Genomic DNA, 18,905 nt, shown 5'->3' with positions numbered 1-18,905 from the left:
CTTCACTTCATCAAATATGGCCCTCTTTGGACACCACTGCTCTAGCGGCTCTGGTGGCTCATTGACCAGAAGGAATGTATTTAGCGATAACCCTGGAAGTGTGGACTCCATTCTGGCCACAGCCTCCTGGTGCATATTGTGCTCACAAGGGAGCCTGTTTCAGGCAGGAGTCAAAGAAAGTGCCTGGAGAAGCTGGGTCAGTGTGCACGGCTTGCGCTGGAGGCTCTACTGGGCGGGGGTGGCCTCTGGTTGTGGGAACAATCATAGAATGGTGGCGTTGGAAGGAACCCAAAGGCCATCTAGTCCGACCCCCTTGCAAGCCAAGCATCCATGGCCGTATCTATGAATAAGTATACACATAATATTCTGATGTTTATTGCGTGCTTATTTGAAAATTTAATTTAAAATATCCTTAAATAGTGCATAAGAAAACATTCAACAAAGGCCGTCCAGCATTCAGTCATTAATCCTTGGTCTAAAAGATTAGTTACTTGTAACGGGTGCGAAGAAGACAATAAACAGCAGATCCATCGCCCAACATCTTCAGAGGAGGGAGAGAATTTGGATGTTCTGAATTTGGCTGGGGGCGCCTGCGAGGGGCTCATTCTTCCTCCTCCTCCTCCTCCTCCTCTTGCTCTCCCACCTCCAGCTCCCTGGGGGGCACCTGAATGCCCAGGATGGCCTCCACCCGCCAGAGTCTGCTCCGCACTTTCTGCAGCTGCGCCCTCAGCTCCCGGAGGGACCTCAGGCACTCCTGGCATGTCCGAATGTCCCTTTTCCCTGCAGGGGGAAATTAAAAAAATTAAGGTCTTAGATATATAAGAAATGTTCATAAATGTACCAAGCAAACACGTACATAAATATATAAACCACATGTCTGAAGCAGCACAGGAAAACAGCCCTGAAACCATTTTGACTCCCAAACTGACCAAATGTTTTCTCTGCAAGGGGGGGGGGGCTTCCCATTGTCTCAGGAATTGGGAAATCACCATCTCAAAGGGTGACAGACTACCAGGAAAGGCAATCAGATAAGGCATTATCAGATAACCTGGCAGACAGGAAAAACAACGTTCAAATTTCTGTTGTAGACCACCTTTTCTGTGATATAGGTATGATGTATGGAGGGGTGGTCTTGAGCTCCAGGGCAGGGAATTTAAAATGTCTATATAAGGGCAGTCACACCTGGGTTCAGGGTCCTCCTCCTTTCCTGCGTGTGAGGGGAGCACCCTGTTGCAACAGATCAATAAAGATCAGGCTTACGAGCTGCTTTGCTTCTCAATATTCTCTGGTTGGCCTCTGTTCTTTTCTCCGACTGATGGAGAACCTACAAAGGGCTCTATAAGGGCTCTTGTGTCCCCCATAAGGGAATAAGGGCAGGTTTTTGTTTATTACAAGGGGAAGAGAGAAGGTGATGGGCTGGTGGATGAGGGCCCCTCCTTGTCCCGGGTGCTCCTGGCCCCTTCCCAGGTTGGGAGGCCAGTTGCTGTGGGTCACTGTGATTTCAATGGGTTTTAGGGAATCCGTGGGCGTTGAACTTTGAATAACGGAATGTCTGGGACGAGATGGGTTTCTGGCGGCTGCACCTCTGGCTGAAGGGTGTCTGCATGCTCGAGGGAGGAAATCAGGCAGTTTGGGGACTGGCTCTGGAAAAGACACGGAGGCTGGACTTGCTCTCTGTGCAAATCCAAAACGGATCATTTTGGTGATGCACCTGGAACCCTAAAGGGAGGAAGGGGAATCCGTTACAGCAAGGGTAGGCAAAGTAAGGCCCAGGGGCGAGATGCGGCCCAATCGCCTTCTCAATCCGGCCCGCAGACAGTCCGGGAATCAGCATGTTTTTACATGAGTTGAATGTGTCCTTTTATTTAAAATGCATCTCTGGGTTATTTGTGGGGCATAGGAATTGGTTCTTCTTTTTTTCCAAAATATAGTCCAGCCCCCCACAAGGTCTGAGGGACAGTGGAGTGGCCCCCTGCTGAAAAAGTTTCCTGACCCCTGTGGAGTGTTAATGCTGGGAGTCCCGCCCCCCCCCTTCTTCTCAGCCTGAATATACATGCAAAATAAGACAGAACACACTGCCAGTTTCCAGTAGAACTTCATCCCAAGCAGGGCTGGACTTAGGTTTGATGAGGCCCTAAGCTACTGAAGGTAATGGGGCCCTTTATATGTCCAGGTGTCCTTGGTCAACAACAAATTGTCACTGTTTTTTTGTGTTGAATATATGCTATATGGTAATTTATGGACCTAATAGGTATCTAAAACCATTTTCACATAACAAAATATGTACATCATAGGAGCCTACACAACACAAAACACTGTTGCTGTATGTAGGTTTTATTTTATTTCTTTTTTATCTTACATTTTGGAAATGTACAGTCAGGTGTTTTTTCCCTTTAAATGTTTTTAGGGCCCCCAAGAGAGTGGGGCCCTAAGCTATAGCTTGTTTATCTTATACATAAATCTGGCACTGATCCCAAGGAAGCCAAGCCCAAGAAACGCCCTGCTCAGAGACTGGGGTATTGGCAATGACAGGATAGTTAGAAAAACGAGCTATGACAAAGCTATTAATGATAAATTAACATGTGCCATTAAGGTAAGGCGGGGAATATGCAGGAGAAATGATTTTCAGGCAATATGGAGGGTGTTTGTAGAATTGGTGTTATGTACTGAAGTTCTCACCCTGGGCCAGCAGGGGGATACTGTAGATAGTTATGCAAATAAGGGATCGAAAGTGACGTTCAGTGATTGGATAGTTTTAGAAAGTTGTTACAGTAACGTACTGGAGCTCTATATAAGCAGGCTGACTGAACCCTTCAGTTCGGTTCTGTTCTGGCCTCTGAATAAACAAGAGCTGTTTGAAGAATCGCTGTGTCGTCTGATATGTTCACCCACAACTTAACAATTTGTACTGTTAAAATGGAAAGGCAGTGCGGTGCACATTTTTATTCTTATTTATGTATGATTATTACTTTGTCAAAGTAAAGAAAAATGTGCTATCGGGACTATGAGTCTAGTGAGAAAGCTTGCCAAGGAAGGTGTCAATGATCTGAAAGACCATCTCCATTGCTAGGACCTCCTCAGGAGCAAAGTTCTGCAGGCGTGAGGCCATCTTCCATGGTAGTTCCACTGACCCTCAGAAGTATGGGGGACTGTGGCCCGGAGGGCAAGAGAGAGTGGGGAGACAGGGCCTTCTCTGTGCAGCCCCCACATTGTGGAGCTCCCTCCCTATGGAGATGCACCTGGCACCTTCATTGTGGGAGGTTTAATCACTTTCGCCTTAGCCTTTGCCATTTCTGTGGGACTCTTTGGCTGAAATGTATACTGTTCTCCACTGGGAACAATTTTATCTGCATGGCAGGAGCTGGACTGGATGAGCCTCTGAGTTCCTTTCTGATTCTATACCTGTTTTTTTATAACTTTATATTATAGGATTGTCACCAACCCTGGGGCTTATTTATAAGGAATCTTGTAAACAGGACCAAAAGGAAGAGCCACGGGGGGAGGTTCTGTCTGGTACTTACGCTCCTGCAGCTGGTGGGCCTCAATTTCGAGCAAGGTCTCCAATGCTTCTTGCAGGACCCTGAGATCTGGCTGGAGGAGGGGCGGGGAGGGGGGAGGCGGGGAAAGCGGGTGGGGCGGGAGGGAGAAGCTGGAGGTGGTGGGGGTAATGGAGACCACCTCCCCAGAGCTGGAGGCCGAAGTCGACTCCAAAGTGGGCTTCGAAGAAGACAGGCTTGGACCTGGGGGGCTTTGGCAGACACCTGCAAGAAACAGGAGGGTGGGGTGGTGGAAAGCATAAATTTGGCAGACATGGAAGGCCAGCAGCCCCCAGCATCCACCCTCTAGACCCCCCTCCCCTGTTTACCATTTTAAGCTGATTTCACGCCACAAGAGGAACTTGGAGGCCAGCAAGACAGAAAAGGATGGGGGGCTTTGGTCAGAGCCTGACCAAGGATGTGTTAAGTATTATTTAATTGTACATTGAAATGGAAAATGGCTCTGTATGTGTATTGCTAAAGGTTTAACATTGGAAAATTCCATTGAGGTCAACTAGAGCTCTCAGAATGCATAACAGGTTAATGGTTAGCTGCTGATGTATCTCTGCTGCTCTGACATGAGGTGTTTAACAAAGATCACCTGAGAAAGGTATTCAGTTACAAATCTCCATTTCAGGTGTGTGAGTTAGTCTTTGTTCTTAGGCCACCGGAGAAAAAGTGTGTGCATCATCTCTCTCCAGGAACACAGCCTCCTGCTAAAGTAGTCCGTTTTGTTGGAAACACAGAGCATTGTTTTCAGTTCCAGGTGAAGTAATTTCCTATTTCTAAGATGTTGTTCCTATGCTTGGACAAGCACATTATATTATGCAACTATCTGATGTAACATTATTTGCTTTTTTGTCTGTTTTGAACAAGTTTTGTTAGTAAAGCTTTGGAACCATATTTTTGGACTGGACAGTTTTTATTTCAATAAGATTCTGTTTTTGTTCATCCTATTTATTTTAGGCGAGGGACGTGGGTGGCGCTGTGGGTTTGCCGATCAGAAAGTCGGCGGTTCGAATCCCCACGACGGGGTGAGCTCCCGTTGCTCGGTCCCTGCTCCTACCAACCTAGCAGCTCGAAAGCACATCAAAGTGCAAGTAGATAAATAGGCACCACTCCGGCGGGAAGGTAAATGGCATTTCTGTGCACTGCTCTGGTTTGCCAGAAGCTGCTTAGTCATGCTGGCCACATGACCCGGAAGCTGTACGCCAGCTCCCTCGGCCAATAAAGTGAGATGAGCACCGCAACCCCAGAGTCGGCCACAACTGGACCTAATGGTCAGGGGTACTTTTACCCTTTACCTTTATTTATTTGAGTGTTAAAACGTGTGCACCACTTGGTTTGAAATAAACCACCTAAGTGATTTGCAAAAAACAAAACACCAAAAAATCAAGCTGCAATGTTAACATTGTAAATCAAGAAGGTTAAAATCCATTTGGCAGAAAATTGAAACCCGCAGCAACTTCCGAAGAGGCGCACCAGGGCTGCTGGCTTGACGCTGCAGGCGGACCTCCGTGCGGATGAGCCTCCGCCGGGTGCGGCAGATCTGGAGACTGGCGGCCCGCAGGGAGCGCGGGAACTGATGGCAAGCGCTGCGGATCTTCACTTCTGAAATTGGGAAGCGGGAAGGAGAGGAAAGGGATCAGGCCCCTGGCAAGAGGGTTCCCCGGCTGGGGGCTGGGGGCCAGGAGGTGCCCCTCTCCAAGACTTACCTGTCTGAAGGTACTGGCTCTGCATCTCCTTGAGGACTTGCAGATGCTTCTGCAGAAGCAACAGGGAGCCCCTGGTGGGGTCCAGGAGGGTCTCCGCAGGGGGGCTGGCCAGGAGTGGCTTGACCTCCTGCTGTTGGGGCTCTGGATCTGGGGCAGGAGGAGTCGCAGGAGCAGCAGGGAGGGTTTCTGCAGGAGGCAAGAAAGGTGCCTAGCAAGAATGAGCAGGTGACAGCTGGCCCAGTTGGCTCAGGCCCTGACCTGCCTCCTCTGCAGCAGGGGTCAGGCTGGTGAGGGACAGGGGGCAACCCCCCGTGGGGCAAACATGGGCTCAGGTGGGGTCCCCAAGCAGAGTCCAGCATGTTGTTGGTGGGGTGGGGTATGAATTTGGGTAGTGATCTGGATTGCTGGACTAGACACCCCCAGATCCCCACTCACCCCCTTCCTGTGGCTCCTCTTTCGTCTTAGGCAGCCTGGAAAGAGAGAGAAGCAAGGAATGCTCTTTGCAGCAGGAGGGCCCCAGGAATGCCCCCCAGGATGCCAAGGGGAACAAGGCACCCCCTTCCCAATTTCTTCTGGCTGTGGGACATGCACAGCACCCTCCCCAAATGACCCCAGCGGCCCTGGCTAGCTGTGGGTGCCTGCCAGTCTGCCCTTGACCTTCCAAGCGTGGGCAAGATGAGAAGGTTCTCCCTGCTGAAGAAACATCCACCACTTCCGTCCGTGGTCAAACCGTCCTAAACTGGAAGCTGATACTTTCTTATCAAAGGTACATTCAAGGGCACGAAAGAGCCACTCACTTTGTATTGTTTTCAGATCTGCTCCTGTGGAAGGAGAAAGAGGAGGAAAACATGGAGGCGAATTTCTTGGAAGTAACCGTAGGAAATTTAATGTAGACAGGCTAGCCAAAATAGCCAAACTAACAGCAAAAATTCGACATCAGGGTGACGAAACATATCAAAAGGAATGGGGAAAATTTATGTTATATATAGAGAAGACGATGTGAAATAGGGAAACCAGTAGAACTGAAATAAACCTCATAACGGGAAAACACAAGAAATTGATTGGATAATAATATCAAAATGAATTAAAAATGTATATTAGGACTATTATTGAACAATATCTGTAAATGAATATAGACAGACAATAAGAATTGTATACATAGAAAGATGTGTTTACAGACATTTTATGGAAAAAATTGAAGAACAATTATATATAAAATGGAAAAAGACCATGCAAAAAGTTAAAGACAACATAAAAAACCTGGAAGAAGGAAGGAGGGAAGTCAGCTCGGGAGAGCAAGAACAAATGTGAAATATAATGTATGTGTATGTATAGTATGTAACTAAAAATTCAATAAAGATCATCTAAAAAAAAAACAACAACGGAAATTTAATGCAGACAAATGCAACTGTGCATTGGAGTCAGGGCTGGATTTAGGTTTGATGAGGCCCTCAGGTACCAAAGGTAAAGGGGCACTTTATATGTCCAGCTGTCCTTTGTCAGCAACAAATTGTCACTATTTTTTGTGTTGAATATATGCTTAATAATAATAATAATTTATTATTTATACCCTGCCGATCTGGCTGGGTTTTCCCAGCCACTCTGGGTGGCTTCCAACAAAAGATTAAAAATACATCAAATCATCGATCATTAAAAACTTCCCTAAACAGGGCTGCCTTCAGATGCCTTCTAAATGTCAGATAGTTCATTTCTTTGACATCTGGTGGGAGGCTGTTCCACAGGGCGGGCGCCACTACCGAGAAGGCCCTCTGCCTGGTAATTGATGGACCTAATAGGTACCTAAAGCCATTTGCACATCTTGCCATGCAACCAGTCCACGCAGAGTGTAGGCACCCTATATATAGAAACGAGCAAACCAGTGATATTTTAGGGAGCAGGATAGTAGGCGGGGCCCATGACTTACATCATGGGTAGGCAAACTAAGGCCCGGGTGCCGAATCTGGCCCAATCACCTTCTAAATCTGGCCTGCAGACAGTCTGGGAATCAGCGTGTTTTTACATGAGTAGAATGTGTCCTTTTATTTAAAATGCATCTCTAGGTTATTTGTGGGGCCTGCCTGGTGTTTTTACATGAGTAGAATGTGTCCTTTTATTTAAAATGCATCTCTGGTTTATTTGTGGGGCATAGGAATTCGTTCATTATTTTTTTCAAAATATAGTCCGGCCCCCCACAAGGTCTAAGGGACAGTGGACTGGCCCACGGCTGAAAAGGTTTGCTGCCCTTACCAACGATGGAAGAATGGAGGATGAAATTAATGGACTATGCAGAATTGGACAAACTAACAGGAAGGATCCGAAACCGGCGAGACCAGAAGTTTACCGAAGACTGGAGTAAATTTATGGACTATTTGAAAAGTATTTGTGATGATCAGACGACATTTGTAGGTTTGCAAGCAGTTCTGTGAAGAGAAATATTAGAAATATTGTAAAAATGGAAAAAGACAGATGATATGTTAAAAGATTTAATGGCAATATTAAGTTAAGAAAGGCATAAGAAGTGATTAAGGCAGAGGATTATCAGAGGTGCTGATGGAAGTCCAAATAAGAATGTATCTGTGATAAACTGTGAGCTATGTTTTATAATTTTGTAAGCTAAAAACCAATAAATATATATATATATATATATGTATAAAGGAAAAAGTTTGCTGCCCCCTGACTTACATCAAAGGAGCCTACACAACACAAAACACTGTTGCTGTAAGTAGGTTTTATTTTGTTTGTTTTTTATCTTGCATTTTGGAAATGCACATCCATTTATTGTTTTTCCTTTAATTTTGGGGGGCGCCCCAAGAGAGCGGGGCCCGAAGCTATAGCTAGTTTAGCTTATAGGTAAATCCAGCACGGGAGAACAACCGGAGTCTTTAAATCCTCGAGAAAGCTGCCGGGATCCGTGTGGTCGTGATCCCGCATCTCTCCAGCAGGAGAAGGAAAGGGCCTTTTGCAAGCAGTGTCATTTCTCTCTCGCTGAGCTCTGGAACCGAAGGGATGTCTGGCGGCTGCAGACGCACGCAAAGGACCTTCCTGCTAACACCTGTATTTGTTGCTCCAAGTCGATCTCCTGTGCCTCTGCCTAGATCCATACTGCACCGAAGGGCGCAAGTTCCCTGTAAGTAAACCTTTCCATTCTTACTTAAAAGGCTGGTCTGATTGTTGGGGAGCAAATCCCAAGCGCCCGGAGAAGATTCCCAAAAGAGGCTTCGCCGCCTGGTCGCTGCTGGATCGCTGGCAAACGAGGAAACTCCGCGGCGAGAGGCTTTCAGGCGAGAGCCAAGTCTCGTGGATTTGAACGCAGGTCCCGGGGTTGTTGCAAATGCACGTGGGGGGCAGCCGAGGTAGATTTAGGGGAGTGTGAGGGGCTCGGTCCCGCGGGGCGCGGAGCCGGGGAGGGGGCGCTGCTGGGCGCGCCCCAACTATGCCTTAGAGAAGAAGGCAGCGCGAGAGGTGAAGGTGCAGAAATTGGAGACCCTGAGACCCGCCGCTGGTAGCAGGGATCACTAGGAAAGCTCTGTAACGTCGGTCCATTAGCCACGTTGAGGAAGGTCTGCCACGCAGTGGGGCGAGCGTCTGCTTTGCGTGCAGAAGGTCCCAGGATCAGGCCCCCTAGGAAAGATGCCTCCTGGCCTGAACCCCTGGACAGCGCCTGCCAGTCTGGCAGAAAGGGCTGAGCCAGGGTCAAGTTTATCCTCGATCTTTCAACATTTTTATTAAATGCAGTGGACACTCGGGTTGCGAACGTGATCCGTGCAGGACATGCAGGTTGCGATTTGGCGCTTCTGCGCATGCGCAAAGCGTGATTTAGTGTTTCTGCACATGCATGAGCGCCGAAACCCAAAAGTAACCCGTTCCGGTACTTCTGGGTTTCTGCACGTCCGTAACCCCAAAGCACGCAACCTGAAGTGTCTGTAACCCGAGGTATGACTGTACATTGTGATATTTATTTATATCTTAGAATACGTAGTTGAGGATCAATTTATTCTTGTTCTTTGTAAATTTTGAAAGAGAAAGAAAGAAAGAAAGAAAGAAAGAAAGAAAGAAAGAGGGGGGGGGCTGAGCTAGAGGAGCCTGACTGCACCAGGAGGCCCTGTCCTGTTTCCATCAGCCTGTACTCAGAACCATGGAGGGGGGGGGAAGGAGGGAGGCCCCAACCAAAGAAGAATGGCAACTGAAGTTGACAGAATATGCACAGTTTGCAGGCTTAACATAGAATAAGAAAACAAGAAGAAGATACGTTTAGAGAAGGCTGGAAAACGCTTCTGGAATATATGGGGAATAATTGTGTACAGCTGGAAGCACTGGCAGCATTAAGGTAAATTCAACGGCGTAAATAAGCTTTGATGGATGCAATAATGGAATACGGAATGGTATAGTTTTTGTAAAATAAGCTGGGACTTATGAAAATGAACCATGGAAAGAGAAGCAGGGAGGGGAGGGCCTTCTCAGTAGTGGCGCCCACCCTGTGGAACGCCCTCCCATCAGATGTCAAAGAAATAAATAACTATCAGAAATTTAGAAGACATCTGAAGGCAGCCCTGTATCGGGAAGTTTTTAATGACTGATGTTTTGATGTATTTATAAGCTTTTGTTGGAAGCCGCCCAGAGTGGCTGGGGAAACCCAGCCAGATGGGCAGGGTAGAAATAAAAAATTATTGGTATTGGTATTGGTATCTTAAGGATGTATAAATGAGCATTTCAAATTGTAAAACAGAAAATTTAATTTCAGAAGTTATATATAGAACCATGGAGGGGGAGGGGGGAGCAGAAAATAATTCTAATGCATTTCATGTCTGGCAACCAATGCGCCCCTTTGGTTTCGGACAGTACATGGGTAGACAAGGTGAAAAATCCCAGGGTACAGATTTTCTGGGGGCTCATTTACCCAAAGTATTTAGCATGAACTCTGGCAGTGTCTACTCGACTCTGACAATATGCACCAGGATGCTTAGCTTGGCCAGAATCAAGTAGACACTTCCAGGGTTTGTGCCAAATCCGTTCCTTCTGGCCAGGGGTGTGGTGCTATTTGCCAGCGCCTGGGAAGGCTGCATGCCCACACGTACCAGGCAGGGGCAGAGCGTACTTGCCCAGCCCTCGCCACCCACTTCTACAGGTGGGTGTTTACGCACCAGTGGCAGCAAGGACTGGGGAGGGCGGAGGGTGATCTTCACCCCCCCCGGCCCCCGCCCAGTGCCTGAGCGCCCGCTTGGCGGCAGTGAGGGCTGGCCGAGTGCAGAGGGTGAAGATAATGTCTGCACTCACCCAGCCCTCACTACTGGAGCCTGGCAGGGTGGACACAACAGCAATCTCTGAAGGGGGTGCCTGGTTCGCGCCCCGATTGTGCGCCCAGGGACCCCCACGCTAGGCCACTGCTTCTGGCAAATAAGCCACCCTACCCACGAGAGAGCTGTGAAAATTTGTGCCCCAGGCTTTTGAGACTCGTCTACGGTAGACGAGTGACAGATTTACCTATAAGCTAAACAAGCTGTAGCTTAGGGCCCCACTTTCTTGGGGGCCCCCAAAAAAATTAAAGGGGGAAAACTGGGTGTACATTTCCAAAATATAAGATAAAAAACAAATAAAATAAAACTGACCTACAGCAACAGTGTTTTGTGTTGTGTAGGCTACGATGTACTTGTTCGCCTGCTCCCTAAAATATCCCTGGTTTGCTCCTTTCTATATATAGGGTGCCTACATTCTGCATGGACTGGTTGAAGGGCAACATGGGCAAATGGCTTGAGATACCTATTAGGTCCATAAATTACCGTATAGCATATATTCTCTTCCCATCTTGGATCAAATCTATGCTTCCAGGTGTCATAAGAAAGCTGCAGAGATAGTGCAGTATAGTAAACCCCCCCTCCCCGGAAATGATCTCTTTCAGCTTCTGCCTTCTGGAAGAAGGTACAGGGTTATAAAGACTAGGACTAGCCGCCTGAGAAACAGCTTTTATCCAAATGCGATTTTGGTTTTAAACGCAGTGTGAGGAGTCTCTGTACAAAATCTCTGTACAATTAATAATTAATAATTAAATCTCTGTACAAAATCTTGTACAGTATTTAATTATGGGGTATCAGAGTTTTTAGGGGGTTAACCAGGCTTGTTGGTTTTTGAATGTCTGATGTAGATTTTTTCAATTTCGTTGTTCTGTATGGGACAATGACAATAAAGATTATCGTATCGTATCATATATTCAACACAAAAACCAGCGACAATTTGTTGTTGACAAAGGACAGCTGGACATATATAGGGCCCCATTACCTTCAGTAGCTGAGGGCCTCATCAAACCTAAATGTGGCCCTGCGTCTACCCATGTGCTATCTGAAACCAAAGGGGGGCATTGGTTCACGGATGTGAATTCCCCCCCCCCCACCTCTCCACCCCACTACTGAGGTCAGGAATCTTTCTTTTTAGGGAAGGACCATGGCTGGGTTCAGAATGCCCCAGGCTGCACCCAAGGCATTGCCAGGTCGACTTGAGAAGGTCCTTCGCCTGACACTCCTGCCAGTCAGAATAATTGACAATACTGAGCTTGACGGATCTGAAAGGCTTGACTCCCCACCAGGCAACTTCCAGGGAACCAGTCTGGAGGGGGTGAGCCAGAGAGCAGGCGGATGTCAAGAGCCAAAACCGAAACCGCCTGAGCCCCTGAGCCCAGAAAGAGGGGGCGTGGGCGGGGCTGCCCCAGGTGCCATCTTGGAGGGAGGTGACAAATTATCAAGGAACAATTACTGCCCTACCAGGGCAGTTCATAAAAAACTTTTTTTAAAAAATGCCTGCTCCAAAGGTCTTATCTTACCACACTAGGGATTATATAGCTACATATGAAATTTCACGCATATCAGTTAATATGACCCTCCTCCACGAAAATAGCTGTTTACTTGGCCGTTTTCCTATGTCGCGAAGGCTGAAATTTCAACAAAGCACGTGCCTTTGCTAGACTCTTTTCAGGCACCTGCTAGAAGCATTCTTCTTCAGGCAAGCATACCTAGATGCTTAGGAAATTGAAGTAATTTTAATCTTAATATTTTAGCTTTTGTATGTTTTAAAGTAGGATTGTTAATTTTTCTTGATTTTACTGCTGTGGTGTTTTTTGTTTTGTTTTTTTGTTGTTGTTTTGGTAAATCACTTTGCAGGTTTTTAAAATAAATTTTATTAAATAAATAAGCAGTCAATATAAATAAAATAACATAAGCCAAAACACAATCCATCCTGTAGATTTAAGTATCTGTCCATAGTCGCCTACTTGTTATCAGAGGCTCAGAATCCATGTTCCTTTGTAAGAAAACCATTACGTAAAACCATTTTTGCAGGCAAAAAAAATAATCAATGTGGGGGGGGGGGTGACAAGAAATTTTCTGCACCAGGTACTACCTGACCTTCCTACGCCTCTCCCAGGGGGTGGCAGGTTCAAGCCATCAATTTGGCGTATTATTATTATTATTATTATTATTACCAAAGATTGTCTTTAATATCTGGCCATGGGGGGTGGGGGACAAGGCTTCAGGATGTCTCCCCTCTCCCCCCTGACTTTACCTTCTGTGGCAGCAGGTGAAACAGCCAGCCATGGTGCCACCACAGGGGAGGCAGAAACCCGTTCCCTCGGCTTTCAATGGATCCAAAGAAGGCAGTTCTCCAAAGGAGACAGGTGTCTGCGATGTCAGCTGATCTAAGGCTCCTTTCAAGCAACCCTCCTGGTCTCCTGGGAAACAGGGTTCCGCAGCCTATTGTAAGGTCAGAGCCTGGCCAGGGATTGGCCCCAAGGGACACTGGGCTCCCGGCCCGGGTCACCACTTGGTACCTTCAGGCCGGTGGACCTGGGCTCCCCTTTTAGCCACCCCCCAAACGCCCCCAGCCTTGCGTCCCTCTGGGGCATCAAAGGAAATAAAGCAGACCTCAGCTGTTATCCACTTCCCAGCACCTCCTTCAAACTCACCTGTTCACCCAGGAGTTGCCCAACTCATCATTCTACCCAGACACTGAGGTCCAGATCCGAGGGCCTTCTGGTGGTTCCCTCCCTGCGAGAAGTGAGGTTGCAGGGAGCCAGGCAGAGGGCCTTCTCAGTAGTGGCGCCATCCCTGTGGAACGCCCTCCCTTCAGATGTGAAGGAAATAAACAACTATCTGACTTTTAGAAGACATCTGAAGGCAGTCCTGTTTAGGGAAGTTTTTAATGTTTGATGCATTACTGTATATTAATATTTTGTTGGAAGCCGCCCAGAGTGGCTGGGGAAACCCAGCCAGATGGGCAGGGTATGAATAATATATTATTATTATTATTATTATTATTATTATTATTATTATTATTATTATGTCAAAAACATGCCTCCCTTCATTGAGGGCATCGCACAAAAGGAGCTGCTGCTGAAAATCCTTCCCGTTTCAGTGGCAGAGTGGACTGACTTGTCTTACGGAGCCATCTTCTCTCTCCACCTGCAGTCACCACCTCGACGGGAAAGCTTGTTTTTGCTGGACAGGTTGAGTCCCCAGGTGTTTTCTTTTTCTTTTTTCCCTGCCAGCAAATGGTTAATGTACGGCAGCCTCTGATTGGCCGAGGTTCCAGGAGGGGGACTTGAAAAGGAGAGGATTTTGAGAGACAGAGTTAGTTGAAGCAGTAGGGGGGGATTGAGGTTGGGAGGATAGGGTAGGCCAGGGGTCAGCAAACCTTTTCAGCAGGTGGCTGGTCCACTGTCCCTCCAACCTTGTGGGGGGCCGGACTGTATTTTGGAAACAAAAATAAATGAACAAATTCCTATGCCCCACAAATAACCCAGAGATGCATTTCCAATAAAAGCACACATTCGACTCATGTAAAAACATGCTGATTCCCGGACCGTCCGCGGGCCGGATTGAGAAGGCAATTGGGTCGGATCCGGCCCCCGGGCCTTAGTTTGCCTCCCCATGGTTTAGGAGATAGATTGGGAGATAGGGAGTGAGTGGAGAGAGAGTTGGCTCTAGGTAGAAACATCCACTCTGAGGAAAATATCACAAGCTAGAGCAGGGGCCAGCAAACTCTTGAGAGTCCCATGGACTTCAAGAAGATCAAACCTCTCCATTCTGAAGGAAATCAGCCCTGAGTGCTCACTGGAAGGACAGATCCTGAAGCTGAGGCTCCAAGACTTTGGCCACCTCATGAGAAGAGAAGACTCCCTGGAAAAGACTCTGATGTTGGGAAAGACGGAGGGTACAAGGAGGAGGGGACGACAGACGACCAGATGGTTGGACAGTGTTCTGGAAGCTACCAGCATGAGTTTGACCAAATTGCAGGAGGCAGTAGAAGACAGGAGTGCCTGGCGTGCTCTGGTCCAGGGGGTCACAAAGAGCTGGACACGACTAAATGACTAAACAACAACAACAAATGTTGCACTAAGGCTCAAAGGAAAAGGAGTGTGTGTGTGTTTTAAACTGAAATTTGTTATTACATGTTATAAACCGCATGATGGTAAGAAAGCTTCTAAACAGTTTACAAAAATATACAACAGAGCATTAAAATGATTGATAAAACACAGTTAAAAGCAGATATCTAAGGTGATTAAAGTCAGCAGTGGTTAAAAGGAAGCAAATCGCATGCAGCTTCTACCTTTTCAAATGGGCTGCCCTAATGAAAATGTTTTGAGCAGATGCCGGAAAGTGTACAATGAGAGCACCTGCCTGGGAGCTCCAAAGTGGGGGTGTTAGAAGGCCGGGGGGTGGAAAAATTGGGGGGAACAGGATTTTCCCCCCTGTTTTTTTCTAAAGCCATTTTTATCAGAAAAAAATGGGAGGGGGGAGTGTGTGGAATATTCAAACTATATCAAACTATTTTTTTTCAATTTTTCTGGGGAAAAACGACTGTGGGGGAAAAACCTGGTTCCCCCCCCCCAATTTTTCCGGGTTTTCTCCAGGCCTTCCCATCTCTATTTGGGGGGTAAACTCCCATCCCTTGCGGGGGCTCAATTAGTGCCAGCACCTTCTGTCAAGAGTCTGGGTGTAACCCTTGACGCCTCTCTCTCTATGGAGGCGCAGGTTACAGCTACAGCAAAGGTGGCATTTATCCATCTCCACCGTGTTAAGCAGTTGGTTCCTTATCTTTCTTGCCCTGATTTCGCCACTGTGATCCATGCAATGGTCACCTCCAGGCTCAATTTTTGTAATTTGCTCTACGCGGGGCTGCCCTTGAAGCTGACCCAGAAACTCCAGTGGGTGCAGAACGCCACGGCGAGACTCCTTATGGGGTCATCGCTGCGGGATCACATTCATCCAGGGCTATATGAGCTGCACTGGCTCCTGGTGGAGTACAGGGTCAGGTTTAAGGTGCTGGTTCTAACCTTTAAAGCCCTATACCAAGGGTAGGCAAACTAAGGCCCAAGGGCTGGATCCGACCCAATCGCCTTCTCAATTCGGCCCGCGGACAGTCCAGGAATCAGCGTGTTTTTACATGAGCAGAATGTGTGCTTTTATTGGAAATGAATCTCTGGGTTATTTGTGGGGCATAGGAATTCATTCACTTCCCTCCTAAAATATAGTCTGGCCCCCCACAAGGTTTGAAGGACAGTGGACCGGCCCCCTGCTGAAAAAGTTTGCTGACCCCTGCCCTATACGACCTGGGACCCTCGTACGTATGGGACCACCTCTCCTGGTCTGCCCTGTGGAGGACCTTATGGTCCGCAAACAATAACATATTGGAGGTCTGGGGCCTGAAGGAGGTTAGACTGGCCTTGACCAGTGCCAGGGCCTTTTCGGCAGTGGCCCCAGCCTGGTGGAACGCTCTGTCAAAAGAGACTGGACTTGGCATCTTTCTGCAGGGCCTGCAAGACGGAGCTATTCCACCAGGTCTTTGGCCAAGGCAGAGTCTGACACCTCTCCTTTTACAAGACCCTGCATATAAGGGGCCTCTCTAACTCTTCTCACCAGCTCATACAAATAGCTGAGCCTGGTGAGTACTTAAGGTTCCCAACAGGGGTCTGTAACCTAAGGCCCATGGGCCAGAAGCAGCCCACTGAGGTTGTTTGACCGGCCCCCAAGCCGCCCCCAAACTGAGTCACCCGCTCGCTCGCTCACTCGCTGCGCTAAACCGGCACAGCGCAGCGTGGTGGCTCGCTTCCGCGGCGCCGAAAATCACGGGCGTGTGTGTGTGTGTGCCCATTGAGGTGTTATGTACTGAAGTTCTCACCCTGGGCCAGCAGGGGGATACTGTAGATAGTTATGCAAATGAAGGATTGAAAAGTGACGTTCAGTGATTGGATAGTTTTAGAAAATGGCAACAGTTACATTGTTCTGGAGCTCTATATAAGCAGGCTGACTGAGCCCCTCAGTTTAGTTCTGTTCTGGGATCTGAATAAAGTAGAGCTGTTTGAAGAATCGCTGTGTCGTCTGATATGTTTGCCCACAACTTAACAGGAGGGATCTCCGTGGGACCAATCCGGCCCAGGCAACATAAACCTTGCTGACCCCTGCCCTATAGTTATAGTTATAATTTGCAGGTAGCCATCTGATCTTGTTTTGATTTAATCTGATTTTAAGCTGTATTTCAGTTGATTGCAGAATTTTATATTTTGATGTTAGCCGCCCTGAGCCTGGTTCTGGCTGGGGGGGGCAGGATATAAATAAATTATTATTATTATTATTATTATTATTATTATTATTATTATTATCATCATCATTATTAAACCTCAAGGGTTTGGGGATCTTGGGGAGAGGCTATTCTCTCAGTCCTGCCACCCTTAAAGGCACACTTGGTGGGGAGGCAGGAGAAGGCCTTCTCGGTGGTGGCTCCTCCCAGACAACTTTGGAACTCCCTGCCTAGGGAAGCCAAACTGGCTCCCTCCTTGCTGTCCTTGCAATGGCAGACAAAGACCTTCTTGTTCCAACAGGCTTTGGGGGACTGACTGCTTTTAATGATCTCTTGGTCTCTTGATCCCTGGTCTCTTGAGACAGAGCGTTCCACCAGCCTGGGGCCACAGCCAAAAAGGCCCTGGCTTTGGTCGAGGCCAGCCTAACCTTTTAATGCTGCTTTTATTGTAATGATTGGTATGGGTTTAATAGATTTTAGATGTTTATATAGTTTTAATTCTATCAACCTTTAATTGCTTTATGTCAGTGCTGGCAGGGCTGCCACACACCCGGTACTTATCTCCACATGTGGTGGGAATGTACAAAAATCCAGCCTTTCTAGAATTCGATATTCCAATAAATTAATAAAATGAGAAAACTACCATTGGAAGCCAAACCAAATTTAGCTTTATAAAGTATATTTCAAGACAACAATCTGGATTTATATAATAAAGCATTAATAAGCTATTCATTGCAAGCGGTGAGAAATAACATAACTAGATTGGAAAGACGTTTCAGGGACAATGATAGACAATTGGTACAAAACAGCTTGGGAAACAGCCCTTCTTGAGAGATTAGCAAATAGCCTATGATTGACACACGGACAGATAAAGAAATATGGCTTTATTTTATTATTAAATTTCACAACATGCCAATATTCCAGAAAATGAACAATCGCCCTTCAGCATTTGGTCAATCTAGTGAATCTAAATTTAAATGTCAACATAAATTATTATCTTTTTTTTATAAAAAATTTTATTGGTTTTTCAACATATATTATATTATATAAAATATAATAAACATAAATTATTATCTTCCCTTTGAACCCTGCTCCCACATTCATCAATATGCCTTCATATTGATTCATTGGTAGCTTAAGAGGAAAAATGACTATTACTCACACTTAATCTAAGCACAACCGCAAGGGTTCCTGACTAGGCATTTAGCTATGAAATGCTGCATGTTATCTGTTACTTCTGTTCTATCCTGTTTCCCCTTTGGTTTTGTTTAAACCAATTCACAAACCAAGAACTCACACATTGACCACTAAGAATGAGCCCTGTGTTGCAGACGTTGCTGCAAATTTATCGCGCTGTTTTTGTGATACACAAACGACACAAGTAGACTTGGTCTATTAATTTGTGTCCTTTCTTATTCCTATGATCCTTGTTTATAAAACCCGACAAAAAGTTATTCAAAAAGGGGGGGAAACAAGAGGTCTTCAGGGCGACCCTTTTCCGTGTGGAATTCTCCATGTACCAGTTTGATTTTTTAATTCCCTGCTTCTCTTGAGGATGATGAGATTTGCTCCTTGGTTGTTCATTTTGCTGGAAATATTGCTCTGCAGAGCTCGGAGGGGGCTGGGGACAGAAAGAGATTGCTGAATCCCCCCCCCCAAATGCTGCGATGAAGTGCGGCTCTTTCCAATGCCCTTTTTGGAGAGGGGTTTGCAAAGAGAATGTTCGGCTATTGGAATGTAGTCTATTTCTTATTTACCGTATTTTTCACTCCATAAGACACACTTTTTCTCCTCCTAAAAAGTAAAGGGAAATGTCTGTGCATCTTATGGAGCGAATGCATGGTCCCTGGAGCCGAATTGCCCAGGGGCAAAAAACAGATCATGCTTTTCTTTGTTTGTTTCTTTTTAGAAAGAGGGAAGGGGATGTTGAAAAAAAGCCGCTGAGCAGCTGATCGGCAAGCGATCGGGAGGGAGATAAGGGACACTAGCGATAAAGGAGGCTGCCTGGGAGGGGGGAGGTAAAGGCAGCGAACTTGCAAGGAGAGGAGACAGGAATACTAAAGCAAGCAACGAGGAGAGAAACTCACCGTCA

At 46.8% G+C, this 18,905-nt stretch overlaps 1 protein-coding gene across 2 annotated transcripts; it reads right to left on the bottom strand.

The window, feature by feature from the left end:
- Nucleotides 1–483: 483 nt before the first annotated feature.
- Nucleotides 484–13,111, bottom strand: LOC128401879 (uncharacterized). Of its 2 annotated transcripts, XM_053365444.1 has the most exons (7): nucleotides 12,800–13,103; nucleotides 6,049–6,072; nucleotides 5,687–5,721; nucleotides 5,252–5,437; nucleotides 5,019–5,147; nucleotides 3,522–3,761; nucleotides 484–780 (listed from the first exon to the last, which is right to left on the bottom strand). In XM_053365444.1, exons 1-7 carry the CDS (start codon nucleotides 12,829–12,831, stop codon nucleotides 602–604), a joined length of 825 nt encoding a protein of 274 aa, XP_053221419.1. In that variant the 5' UTR covers nucleotides 12,832–13,103; the 3' UTR covers nucleotides 484–601. The 2 variants fall into 2 exon arrangements, with proteins under 2 accessions (XP_053221419.1, XP_053221420.1); XM_053365445.1 differs by lacking the exon at nucleotides 6,049–6,072 and having other exon boundaries at nucleotides 12,800–13,111.
- Between the last annotated feature and the right edge of the window lie 5,794 nt (nucleotides 13,112–18,905).

The sequence above is a fragment of the Podarcis raffonei genome, chromosome 14 (assembly GCF_027172205.1).
Source record: "Podarcis raffonei isolate rPodRaf1 chromosome 14, rPodRaf1.pri, whole genome shotgun sequence".
Classification (NCBI taxonomy): Eukaryota; Metazoa; Chordata; class Lepidosauria; order Squamata; family Lacertidae; genus Podarcis; species Podarcis raffonei.
Note: the sequence above shows the minus strand (reverse complement) of the source record. Positions and strands in the feature narration are given on the sequence as shown.